The sequence below is a fragment of the Pleurodeles waltl genome, chromosome 3_1 (assembly GCF_031143425.1).
Source record: "Pleurodeles waltl isolate 20211129_DDA chromosome 3_1, aPleWal1.hap1.20221129, whole genome shotgun sequence".
NCBI classification, from domain to species: domain Eukaryota; kingdom Metazoa; phylum Chordata; class Amphibia; order Caudata; family Salamandridae; genus Pleurodeles; species Pleurodeles waltl.
Window position 1 is genome coordinate 31615335 of NC_090440.1, and position 13742 is coordinate 31629076.

General features: G+C 42.1%; 1 protein-coding gene across 1 annotated transcript in view; it reads right to left on the reverse strand.

Annotated features, from left to right (window-relative positions):
* Window positions 1–488: 488 nt before the first annotated feature.
* Window positions 489–13742, reverse strand: part of LOC138283725 (embryonic protein UVS.2-like) — a 103236-nt gene continuing 89982 nt past the window's right edge. Inside the window, exons 10-13 of the mRNA XM_069221770.1 lie at window positions 11335–11560; window positions 5427–5545; window positions 2194–2416; window positions 489–830 (exon numbers count right to left, since the gene is read on the reverse strand). Coding sequence (XP_069077871.1) covers window positions 820–830; window positions 2194–2416; window positions 5427–5545; window positions 11335–11560 — 579 coding nt within the window. The 3' untranslated portion in view covers window positions 489–819. The remainder of the gene's footprint in view (window positions 831–2193; window positions 2417–5426; window positions 5546–11334; window positions 11561–13742) is intronic.

A 13742-nucleotide genomic window follows, 5' to 3' on the forward strand; every position in this document is an offset into this window, starting at 1 on the left:
AATGCTGCATAGCATCGGCAAGAGCTTTCTACTGATGCAGTACAGCCAATAGTTTGCCTAGGCAAGACCTGTTAGCTTTTCCAATATTTGTTCAACAGTGGAAGAAGTTATGATGGAGCTCAAACATCTCCTCAACAGACACAATGTCCATGCCAAGCTGACAGCAGCCATGAATTAATAGCATCACCCATTCCAGTAAACAGCACCAACTGCATCTGCAGCTGGTGCACCAGTTCATCACTTTACCATGTGTGTTTCCAAGCACTATAGAGTAGTGGGCAGAGGTACAGCCTGGCCCTGTACGACAGGACTGAGCCTGGGACATAGAGGCGGTGGTGCCAGCTGACTGATCATTCATGGGATCCTTCAGACACTGGCACTGGACAATGAGAGCAGCAGAGCCGTCTGCCCAGAGATAACTGCATTTCATCACACTTTACTGTGTGTTGTCAGAATGTTAAATTGGAAAATAAGCACCCCATGGTATATAAATTTAAATTTTTAATTTCAATATGACACTTCTTAGTGTACAATGCTTCACAGTTCATGTTACATTAAATGAAAAGAACAGCCACAAACAGTGCTCCTCACCCCACCAATAGTGCCTTATCTGATTAAACCTGAAAAATGAAGGAGCAGAGATCCCCAAAGATCACATATGCAACCTAAGTAGGGGAGAGAAACAAGAACTGAAGGACAGGAACTTCAGCCAATCACTTCTAGCCAGCAGCACGCCACTGAACCAAGCGAGTCCTTCGAATGGGTCACTTTGTGAAGCCAGACTTTCCATGAGCCTGCAGCACCTCATCTTCTTATGGGTTAGGCTTTCACTGCAAACAAGAACATGAAAAGAAATGTGAGCACAGAATAGGTTAGTGGAGACTGGCATTCAGAAGAGAGGGTTGAAGTCTGTACATGGGGGGTATTTGTGTGACACCTTGCGTAGAAAAATCTAAGTAATCTAGACTAATCCAACCAGAGCTTTTTGACCCAAACTTAGTCTCCCTGGCTCCTTCAACCTTGTTCACTGTACCTGGAATATTCCTGCTTGTCACATGCTCGTCTCCATAATGCTCTGTAATGTCCACTCACATGAGTGCGCCCTCAGACCTAAACAAGCCTTGACAAAGCTCAAATATTTTTTCTTGCCAGTATTCACCCAGAGCAGAACATGGAGCACTTTCCCATCCTGAAACAATATTAGGCAAGAAGGAGGGACTGGCTGCTAACACTGTATTAAGCCAAGCATGTGAAAGACTTGAATGTGTTTGGATATAAAGGTGGGAAAAGGTCCTGGTTCACAGTGAACAGTGCTAAGGTTTACAGCTTTCGTTTGTAGTCTTAAAGTGAGGGATGACAAAAGATTGCTAAAGGAACACAAGTTGCCAAAGGAATAAACGATTGCCAGGAGGAACAGGAGCTAAGAGCGGGGGTCACAGACCAGAGGTGCAGCTGAAACCTTCAGTGGTCATGGAGAGTAACTCACTTCTCCCTGATCATGATCAAGGATTGAGAGACGAGCCTCCTGCACAATCCTAATGCTAAAAGGATGTAAGTCTGGAAGGGGTTAATGAGCTACTTTACTCATGGGTGAGCCCTCTCATACAATCTCTATGATAACACCACCATTCTGGTTGCCGCAGTGTTCCCACAGTGCCTTAACCTGACAATGATAGCTGAATATATGATTAATGTCATATGTGTGTTCCACTCTGCTCAAGCTTGGTACTCTCAGAGGATTGCACAACATATCCGCTCAATTGTCCTTGCACTGGTCTAGCTTGCGCTTGTCATGGATTGAGACTCATGGGCCAGGGGCAACTTCAAGTTCATTTGCTGAACTGTTTTTGAAACACATGACCTCCATCAGCTTCTGATAGGCTCATAGAGATCTTGTTTCATTTATTCAAAATACAATACAGCCCTCTTAATTACAGTGCATCATTGAGCATGGTACATGTCATAATTGTAGACCGGCCAATGTTCTATCCTTGGCTGCTTTCGAGCAATTACTGCTGCATGACATCTGTCTGTAGCATAAGGAGCACACAGGCTGATGCCTTCCACAGTAACCCAGGGTATGTGCCATGGCCTCCCGGGTAGTCCTCCACATATTGTGGAAGAAGAACCAATGCATCACTGAAGTGTGATGGACAGCCAAAGGGTGAATTTAGCAGGCAGAGGTAAACTTACCAAAGGTGTAGGTGGCCTGGAATCCCTTCAGGGTCTCTGATGTATCACTCTGGAACTGGAGTAGCAGGGAGCTTCTGGTGGAGGTCACTGTTGGGACTATTTTAGATCCGCAGTATATGTCCACAAGCGGGGAGGTGAGCTTGGCACCATTGAAAATAGACAAGGAGTCGAAATAGCAGTTTACATCATCCTCAACGTCAAAGGAGGTGAACGTCAAAGATACCTGTGTGTGACATAAAGAAGAAATATGTCAGCTCTTCATGTCAGTCTCTGTTAATGTATGTTCTACCAGGGGATACAGTGTGACATAAGCATTAAGAAGCATGTGATGGACCGTGAAAACCATCCCTGTCCTGCCAGCAGAAGGCGGTGGAACACATGGGAAGAAGCACTGTGCGTCAACCTTCTCTGCTCAACTGTGCCCTGCCAATAGCGGATCCTACAAAGAGTTCAGGACCAGGCCACTTTTGGTATCAACAGTAGTTTGTTTGGTTTTGATGGTATTTCACTGATAGTATTGGCACGTCCACAGTGAAGTTATACGTCAACGCCTTCCTTTGAACGGCATCTGAAGTGTACCCCTTTCAGTTCTCCCACCACGACTGCTCTAGCATTTACTGCCATTGCCAAATATCTGCGTTCATGCTTGTTGCATATATCAAAAATTTTAATTCAAAGGTATCCCAGAGCTATGGAGATTGGGGGTTTGTGCTAGTTTACACTGTACAATTCTGTGTGCGCAGTTCGTTAAATGGTTTGTAAGTTGGATGCTCTTGGGAGGGAGGTGCACATTTTGGGGCATATTTATAGGCCCATAGCACCGCCTTGCACCACATTAACGTAATTAATTTTGATGCTAATGTGGCCCAACAAGGCCAAAATCCCCGCGCCATATTTACAGAGTGGTACAATGCATGCATTGCACCACTCTGTAACCCTTTGCGCTACATTATGTCTGTGCCATAAGCGGAGCCAGAAAAATGGCGTAAGGAAATCTATAAGATTTCCTTGCACCATTTATTAAGGCACTCAAGAGCAGGCATTAAACGAAGTCTTCAATTTTTTTTAGAATGGGCCCCTATGTACTCTGCAGGAGTAGCACCAATATTTTGGTGCTACTCCTGCAGAGTACATCAGTAGCATCATAAAAAATGACACTATTGCGGCTGACCCTGCGCCACGGTGCGCCGTACTTTAAATACGGTGCACACATGGTGACGGTAGGGGGGTGCTAAGGGGCCCCTTTGTGTCTAGTTATTGAAGATCTCCTTTCCCCACCACAGACTTATGGTAGCTGAGATTAATACTGTGGGCTGCTCTCTGTATCCCATGTTTTGTATAGTTTTACCACACTTTAATGAGAAAGAACCAAATGGTGGTGCTGCTTTGAATCTGATGTTTGAGTCACATTAAAAGCAATGGAGTTTTAAACTTACTGGAATTTATGGACAGACATGCTGGCACAATCCGAGCATCCATGGAAAATTATCATATGGGAAGGCAGCAGAAGGACAGACAGGGAGACAGTACAAGAGGGCTAGGGGAATAAAACCCAACATCCATGCACGAGTCATTTTTCAATAAAGACATGTTTTTATCAGAACTGAGAAATGGCTCTCATTTTTTATTCAAAAGTGCAAACAGCAAGAAAGGGGCGAAACTCGACTAATTCACTAATTTTCTACATTCAGAATCAATTCACTGATTCTGTTTTCCGAATGCTGAATTAGGTAGATGTCACAAATTGAATCTGTGCTTTCAAAATAATTGTCCTTGTATTTAGAAAGGAGTTGCCTCCATGTCAAGCAAAACACAAATGTGCTAAAAGTTCTCAAACTTCAAACAAAAAAATTTACCAAGACATAGCTTGACACTAAGTGATGCTCAATTATCCCAAATTGTGGCACACTTGTGTGACATAGAAAGTGTGTCAAAAGACTAGGAGTAAAGGATTCTTCCTATGTGCTCTCCTGTAGAGATCTATAATAAAACAAAGTGGGGTAGAGTGCTCTCTGGCCTCTGGATACATTTGCCTTTTAATTGAGGAGTCACTCCTGAAGGTTCACAGTAGACAGTACCTACAGTTAGCCATAAATGCTGAAACCGCATCGAGCCTTGTTGTTCCCAAGCTTCTACCATGCTTCTACCATGCTTCTATCATGCTTCTACAGTGCATCTACCATGCATTACCATGCTTCTGCCATGCATCTACCATGCTTCGACCATGCATCTACTATTTATCTACCATGCTTCTACCATGCAGCTACCATACCTCTACCATGCTTCTACCATGCATCTACCATGGAACCGGAATAATGCAACCAAAATATGGACTGCCAGAAAGAGAGTGTCCTAAATATTGTTTACTAAAATACCACCCTATTGAAGTTAATAATAGAAAATCTACACCAAATAGAACATTTTGTAAATTACATTTAGAACACATTATTTTTCCTACCAATATTCTGGCATACAACCATTACTTTGCCCGGTATCTACGGTTGTTCTTGGTAATTTCTTAAAAACACTAAGGGCCATATTTATGGAAAGTGGCACATTGTGTCCTGATGCTCCACTTTTCTTGTGCCCCATCGCGCCCCCCTAACACCATGTTTGTTCTGTATTTACGATACTGCACACCACGGCGCACGTTAGGGAACTATGGTCAAAAATGATGATCCTTCAAAGTGAAAGGAGGCCCATTGAAAACAGTAAGAGACTCATTTTAACATGGGTTGAAAATTACACTAGAAATGGTGCAGTGGAATCTCATAGATTCCACTACGCCATTTTTCTGGGCCTCCTAACGACGGAATGCCCCCTTTGCATGCATTATGCCTGGCGCAGGCATAAGGTGGCGTAAGGCCTTATAAAGATGAGCAATGTGTGTAGTGTGCCACTTTGTAAATATGGCGCAGCATTTTTGGAAACCTAAAACCATATTAGAGTCAGAAGAATGACACTCATATGGCGCAAGGTGGTGCATGGGGCTTCCTAAATCTGGCCCAAAATACCTTTGTTGCTACTGTTTCCCTCCAGTAACGTTTCTCATTCTCATGTTGTTTTTAGTTCCAGATGAAGAGAACATACAAGTTTCCAACACCAGTATTGAGAAGATATAAAGTAACTGTGCACGAAAAGTTCTGGAAGGTTTTATGGTGTGTCTGAATATGGATTATTGCGGTGCCCCACTTCTCAGTGCAGGATTAAACCTTATTAGTGGGGGAGCTCACCTTGTATCCGTCTGGAGCGACGATGTAGAAGCTGCAGTTCATGTTGTTTGAGTAATTATTAGGGAAATTTGGAGATGAGACGGTTCCCGGAGAGCTGGTAAATGTGTAGCCGCAGACCACTGAGAAAGAAACAAAAACATCATGTGAAGGAACTGGTGCTTTGAGTTACTACACATAACTCTGTAGAAAGCACACAAATAGACTAGCACTGAAGACCAAAACATGGCATTTGTCTGAGGCCCTTCAGCAGCTTTTCTTTTCCATCACACCTCCAAATAGAAGATCTGTTGGTTGTCCATCACCAGACTATCTCTGCTGGATCACTTGATTACTACCCATGAATGGAACCTCCCTCCGGCACTTGACCAGCCTAACTTAGCTCCATCACTGCTCACAATAGAGAATCTCTCTCTGGCCTATCACTAGTCTGTCTCACCACTGCCACTGCTCAATACGGATAAAATGTCAGCTACCCATAACCAGCCTATCCCTGCTTGACCACTGTCCAGAATAGGGGATCATGTTCCCATGATTGCAACCCCATCCCCATTCCATCACTGCTCCAATAATTGGAGATTTCCCAATGTGCTCAACCTGATGATTGCTCAAAAATGAGAATCTACATGTTGCCAATTACCAGGCAGCTCAATCATTGCTTAAAATAGGGAACTTGTTTGTTTCTATTAATAGTCGTGCCAGTTTTATCACCACTCAAAATGAGCAGCTACTCATAATCACACTCCTGATAGTATGTGACCAGTCTCGGGGTGACCACTACCCAGAATACAGGATGTACCTGTCACCTTTCAGCAGCATGAGTTAGTCCATCTATTTAGCAGTGTTCCCTCCCCATGTTTCCTGTTTTACCATTTGTTGTTTTTGATCTCTGCAGTGGCTGAGGCCTGATGAGAAGGTCTACAAACTTGTGCTCTATTTTATCATCATCATAAAAGCCTAATTCGGCCACATTATGGCCATAAAAGAGAATTCGAAACAGTTTAAAACAAACAATTTCACGATAAAACTTGTCGCTGAGTCAGCTATAATTTATATTTACACATTGTAGCAGCACTAATCATCACAAAAATATTTACAAGGAGGTCGGCAACAGCTCTGGTAAAGCGCGTACATATTAAATATGCAAGTATTAAGATAAAACGTACATAAAATTGGCTAATAGACCCGGCATTTCATAAAAGCACCAGCAAATACCTTTTACAAATTCTGTAGGTAGACAGCATAAAATGCCCTATTTAAGCTATGTTTTGTCTAAAGTTGCCATGCCTCCTACTTTGGTCATTAGTTGTGTGTGACCAAATGTGTGCAAATACTTTGCTCAGTTTTACAACTGCAGAAATGGAGTGTTTGATTGAAGAAAAAACTATAACGAACAATGGGCCTCATTTACGAGGATCTGACGCATCGACTCTGATGCATCAGAATGCTTGCGCTGCCCTGCGCTCCCCTAACAATGACATGGATGCGCTGTATTTACAATATAGAACTCCCTGGCTCACGTTTTCACAGATGCATAAGAAATTCTGACGCATCCGTAGCCTAAAGTCACGCATTGCTGGACTAGCATAAAAAAAATGATGTTGCTCCAGCAATGCCCAGGAGGCTCTCGAGTTAAAAAGTCCTGCATCAGTTAACACCTGCTCTGAGCAGCCATTAAAATTCTGACGCAGTGAAGTCTCAGAACGATGCAATCAAAATGTTGTAAAATTCACTGCCACAGTTCTGCTTGGCTTTTTATGTGGGAACTCCTACCTTGCATACATTATACCTGGCTTTACAAACTGGTGCAATGGTCCCATTGCACCAGTTTGCAAATGTGGCTCACTATATGGGACTGTTTAGCGCCACAGCTGCGTCAGAAGAAATGACGTAACAGTGGTGCTAGGAGCTTGTAATTAAGCCCCTATGTATCATGAGAAGTACATATTTGCATCAGAATATATTCCCAATGTATATAATGGATTACACCTTTTGTTAAGAAATAGCTATCAAGGTCTTATGTTCAGCTCATTAGTCATCCGAAGAAGCTGAAGGGTTGTCTTTGGTTCCTTTCAGTGCCAAAATGTATTTCCCTATTTTCCTGGTTGCAGTTTTGCCGGGTTACACACAATAATCCCATTTTGTGTTTGCTGTAACTGTCGATGACTGCAACACATTTCTCTTCATCTGTGTCCGGGCTTACTGGTTAAAGCCCTATCTGTTAAGATGTGGTTTTATAGATTACAATACATACTGCACAAATTACACACAGCCAATGAGAGACAGCTGTTCTTTGAAACTGTAGGTGCTGTCCAATCATTTATCCAATCATCAATCAGATTACCGCCTTTAACCGTACACGGGCATTGATTTATGACATCAGCATAGCAACAGTTGGAGACGTACATTTGTGACATCATTTCTCAAGACCTTATGGTGACAGCAGTGTTATAGACAGTTCAAGCTCACGTAAAGGGCAAGAGGCCAGTGCACGTTCTGCATTCTTGCTCCTATTCAGGGTCACAAAATGGAACCTGAATCAAAATGGATTCCACAGAAATACTTACTATAAAGGATCAAAGCAAAACACCGCACTTCCAGCCACACACCCTACACAGTGAAGCTTGCTACCCATTTAGGGAAGAACTTGAGCACCCTACATAGGGGTATTAAGTGCTATAGAACTCTTGCAATACAGTGCAGTGTATTTCTCTAGGGAAACCTCTTGCTGCTTGGGTCAAACTAATAGCCTTACATGTTACCTTGTAAGAATAAGAAATTTGTGTGACACCACTTGGCAGGATATCTCGCCTTGACTAATTCACAGCATATAGGATTGTTCTCTCTCACACTTATATCCTCGATTTTGGTCTTTCAGGTCATAAAATGTTGCTTTCATGCGCTTTCTAGAAAGGTTCACTCAATATCCCACAAATTTCTGTCCTCCTCAGTATGCACTAATGTAACTCTGTGTGCTCCACATATTATACTTAACCTTTTGAGCCACACAAATTATATATGCTTGAGATCTCTCATGCACATGACCACAAACACATTTGCTTTATAAATGGATGGCTCATGACAGTTAAGAAGTTTATGTGTGGGCATGCGTGTGTGTTCGTATTATGTAAGTGTGGGTCTCGGTGTGTATGTACCGGTGTCAGCATATGCATGTGTGGATCCTGGGTATGTGTTTGTGTGTGCCAAATCGTGATCACCTATGAAACAAGCATTGGCAAACCCAATAGATCTTGCCTTTGTGCCAGTAGTTTTTAGCCATGCCTCACAACATAATGGCTAAAGTTAAAAGAAAAAAAACAAAAGCCTTTGATGCGCCCGTCCATGTCACTTTGATGGTCCTCAACCCGCATGAGATGATTGGTGACTAAAAAGGAAATACAACAGACAAAATCATTTTTTGGTGAAGGGAGCCAATGCGATATGCAGTCTTGGGGGGGAACAGCGAAGCAATGCAGGAGAGGGTGTGCAGCGTCTGGGTAACACAGGAGTGGATACAAACTCAAAGGGGGGAGGGCGAGAGTAAAAGCAACACAGCAGTCAGGGGGAAGCAACACAGGAGCAGCAGTGGGGAGAAGACACGAGGAAGCAGAAGAGGTAGGAAGGTGAGAAGAGCAGTTGGAAAACTGAGGGAAGCAGGGAGTACAGGGAGGAAACTGCATGAGGCAGGCAGCTTGAAAACGTACACACTAATGGAGTGCTTCACACAAAGTAAAAAAGTAGTGCTTGAAAACCAAACCGTGGAATCTGAAATGGCAGTCAATCAGACTGTAAAGAAGCAGTGCTCCATGGGAGGGACAAACAGAAGATTGACATGCTGGGACACAAACAAGAAGTAGGCAAATAAAAGTGACATGGAGAGCCAACCAATAAAAAGTAATGGGCGGGCTCCACAATGTGTCTCGCAACTGGCAGGGCATGCGTTGCTTATGATGGAGCGTGATGAAAATCTAATAATTAACATGAGAAGCTTGCAATATGATGCTTAGCAAAATCGCATAGAAAATGTAAACGTTAACGTGTGTGTATGAAATGTGCCCACAGGAGTGGCCACCAACGTATACGATGATTAATGAAATTGACTAATAATGAATTATTAATGTACTAATGTATGATTTTGTATTAGTATTAGGAGTTATGTGTTAAAGTTTTGCTAATTAACCACTAAGCCTTAGTTAGCATAGTTGGGGCCTAGCTGTCCGGTTTCATATTAACTGCGTTTTTTAAAGTGCAATGTAATGTTTCTTGAAGGACGTGAAGCTTTACTTTTCCAGGAGTTAGAGATGTGTGTGTAACCGCAGTAAATTTTCTCATGAGAACCGGACTTGCTCAAGGAGACATTCTTGTGGAGCTCAACAGTGTTATTCGCAACAGGTACAAGGTAATTTAGACTAGGGAAGACAATGGGACTACTGACTTGAGTAACAAATGTCACTTATTCCTCACCTGACATTCTACCCGTTGGAGGCGTCAATCCCAGGAACCAATGAGCTGCGTGAGAACTGTCAAAAGTGGAAAGCTCTAATGGGGTGACCGTTGGACTATTTGATGGAGATAATGATGCACCAAAACTTGCCCAATTGGAAATTGGGGGACTGTACAACAATATAATCTTTTGACACCAGGAGAAATCAGCCATCTTATGCCATAGCCATTACGTGCCTTTACTATTGCCTAGACACTTTGCCACTCTGTCTTAAAGACTTTGCGGTTAAATTCTTCAAACCATCCGTGTTTTGCCTTGCCGATTCGTACTTTTCTCCTTATGAGGCAAGTGTCTCTTATTACCCGTCTTGCCGAACTTTGCTGTGTTCCTTCGCTGATGGCGAATCAACTGATGTCCTGAGGACGAAGACTGACTTGTATGCTGACCCATTACGGAGGGTAACTATATGATGATGAAATTGTAATTGTCTGTTTGCCTTTCCTTTCTAGGTACCAACTGCTACCTTTTGATAGATACCATAGTTAGATGTTTTCTAAATTTATGTTGCTAAATTGTTTTGCATGAAGCCCAACATGCTAATCCTGATTCGAGGTTAGTTAAGGAATTCACTAAACGGACGCAAATAGACAAATGACTGAATCTATGCTTTGTTGAATAATGCGCTAATGATACTCTGCTGAGAATAACCCATGTTGACGTCGTGCTTTGTTCTGTTTATGATTTTGCTTTGATGAAATCTTATTCGAGTTGTCATATTATAACAGTGTTGATGTGGTTTTTGATTTTGAGATTAATAAACTTGCTTGTAGCGTGTAATCAATAGGGAATAAATTATATAAATCTTACAAAATATTTTGTGGGTTTTCATGACTGAAAGGTCTTGGTGTGATTTGATTCTCACTTATGCCATTATACAAATTGAGTCAATTTGTTATAGTGAATATTGATAACATTATTGATCTATTGATTGCTATGTTGATTAATTGTCTCGTCCAAAGGTGTCTTCAATCAGGGTCAAAAGATTCATTGGCCTAAAACAAGTCCCAGACTAATTAATTATTTAAGACAGGACGCGTTAACACTCATTAGGTTCAACCTAAAAAAAAAAATATCTCACAGAGAGCATAGGAAAATAGACCTACGTGCCTTGACTGTGCAAGTGGAGCTGCTGACAAATAAGCGGGGTCCTGCTAATATGCCGTCTTGTGCTTGTGTCAATGCAGGCTCTAGGCACCTAGCATGCAAAACAGCAACTAGAAATATGCCAGTAGTGATATGATGAAGACAAATCTATGGATCCACCTACTTCGAAGCCAGGCAAAGGCCTCTGCATTCCCCCTTGCCTGACTTAGAGTGGCCAGACACCTCGGACTGTACCATTGCTGAAGTAGGACTCTGCGTTCTTCCCTCCCCTTTCTGAGAGCAGCCTGACACCAAGGATCATACCATTGTCATAGGAGGCCCTGAAACCATTTGCGGTGATGGAGCCGTCCGTCACAAACTCCAGCAGCATCTCTTTTCCGGTAGAGGTGAAGGGCGGGAGCTGTCTGGTCCCACACGCTTTGCGGAGTAAGACTGGGGATGCCTTGTTATTGCCATCATAAATAGTAAGGTAGTCTGAAGAGCAGTTTGGGGAAGACTGGAGATCAAAGGCATCAAACTGCAGGAAAACCTGAAAATGAAGTTTTTAAAATCAGAAGGGCAACCTCCTTACTGCTTGGCTTCCGTTGATCATATAACACTGGAAAAGTAATTTTTATATAGCTTGATTTGTTCAAGTAATACACAGATTCTTTTTTGATAAAGTCTGTCCATGTACCCCCTTTATCTCCTTACCGTAACTTCTCAGACCCTCCCTGGACTCTGAGAACACAAAATACTGTAGCCAAGGTGCCTTACATTCCACTTTGTCAATCAATCATCCAGTCTTGCAAACATATTTAGACCTAGAAGTCAGTGTGCAAAAATACAAAACCAGTTTATTCTTCATTTTTCCTCTAAAGTGAACAAGGGTGCTACCAACTGCATTCTACTTCATGGCATCAGCCAGTGTTCAACCAGCATTTCAACTACATTAATTGGCTTTATCAAGGTCATGTGACAGCTATCTCACATAATCTCATGTGGTTTAAATAAAACACTTACTTAATAATTGATCTAACAGAAGCCCTTTCTCCAAAACTTAAATTTAGCTTGTCTATTTCAAGTATAAAACAAGTACATAAATGGGAACTTGAGACAATATCCCACAATTTTCAATAATACCCATAACTCCATAAGGTTTAAAGGCAAATAAGCTAAGTACAACACTATACGTTTGTGTAACTATGTACAGGGTATACAGATTATAATTAGAATTATAGTAAAACATGTTTTAATATATTTGGAGCATGTTCAAATTATAGCTGTGCATCTACTAGGTAGTCATGAATGTCATCCAGTGATCCAAATAAAAGTATGGTGACAGAGACCCGCTTCACATCAGAAGACAGACTTTCATCTAAATTTAAGGCTTTGGGCTTGTGGTCCCAAAACTTAGTATGGTCTTCAGTGCACGTAATTTTAACTGCTTGTCACTACAGCCTACATTACTCTTTCGGGAGCAAATCCCCATGCATTTAAGTTAAGGGAGTTCACTGTTACCTATACTATCCTCAGCTGGAACATTATTTGACCAAATACTTAAGGTTTTTGTTGGATCCTGTGGTAACATTTTTAATTATCATGAAGTGCCATGATGAAAGTTCCAGTCGATTCCAGTTGTGTCTTGGAACTGACAACCCTCTGGTATCATGGTTGTGAAATATTGTGCCAAATACAGTTGGCCAATCATGAGTAGTGGGGAGATTTAGACTTTGACAGGCCACTTGCCACTCCTCTGGGTCAGAAGAGGCCTGCCATAGTTCGAGATCTCCACATATCTGATGGTAATCTCTATATCTATATTGCACCTGCAGGTGCCTGAATTCACTGTATACTGCCTGCTACAACCTGCACAAGTTTGCAAATATCAACCTGATATTGAATTGTACACTGCTGAAGTTCTCAGACCTGCATCGGTCTTGCATGCCCATTGCAGCTGGGCTTTCTGGAGATCTATGTTGGTGAAAGATCTTGTTGGTGCTCAGGAAGTTCTTGTGGGCTTTTTGGAAGTCTATGTTGATTATAGCCATGTGGGCTTTCTGGAGGTCCATGTTGTGATAGTTTTGGTGGGTTTTCTGTTGGATTTAAGGAGATTTAGGTTGATAGTTCTTAGAGACCTTCCGAAGCCTACTTTGGAAACAGCCCTGTGGGGTTTTTGGAGGTCACTGTCGGTGGTATTTCTAGTGGAAATTCTGGAGGTCTTGTGCGTTTGTACAGATATCTATTAGTAATAATTCTGATGTTTTTTACTGGAAGTATATGTTGGTGAGAGACCTGTGGGATTTTTGGAGGTCTATGTTGGTGATAGTTCTCGTGAGATTTCCGAGGATCTAAGCTGGCAATAGATCTTGTGTGTTTCATGGGTCCATCAAGGATCTTTTTTAAGCCCTACTCTTTTTAACGTTTATGTCACCCCTCTGATTAAATTGATCTATTTCTGTGGATTCTCGGGTTATATCTTACGCCAGTGACACTCAGATAGTGTCGCTCTCATCTAAGATTGAAAAGGTGGCCAGACAGCTTAACAACTGCATGAGTAACATTGTCAGTCAGCTGCAAAAAAGAAATCTTTAAATTAATCCTGAAAAAACCTAGGTACTCTTATTTGGCAGTGACACCTCCTTTCGGAATAGTGCCTGGTAGCCTTTCAATCTCGGTGCCCTTCCTCTACCAGTCCAAAGAGCCTTTTTGACGAAAAACTGTGCTTCACT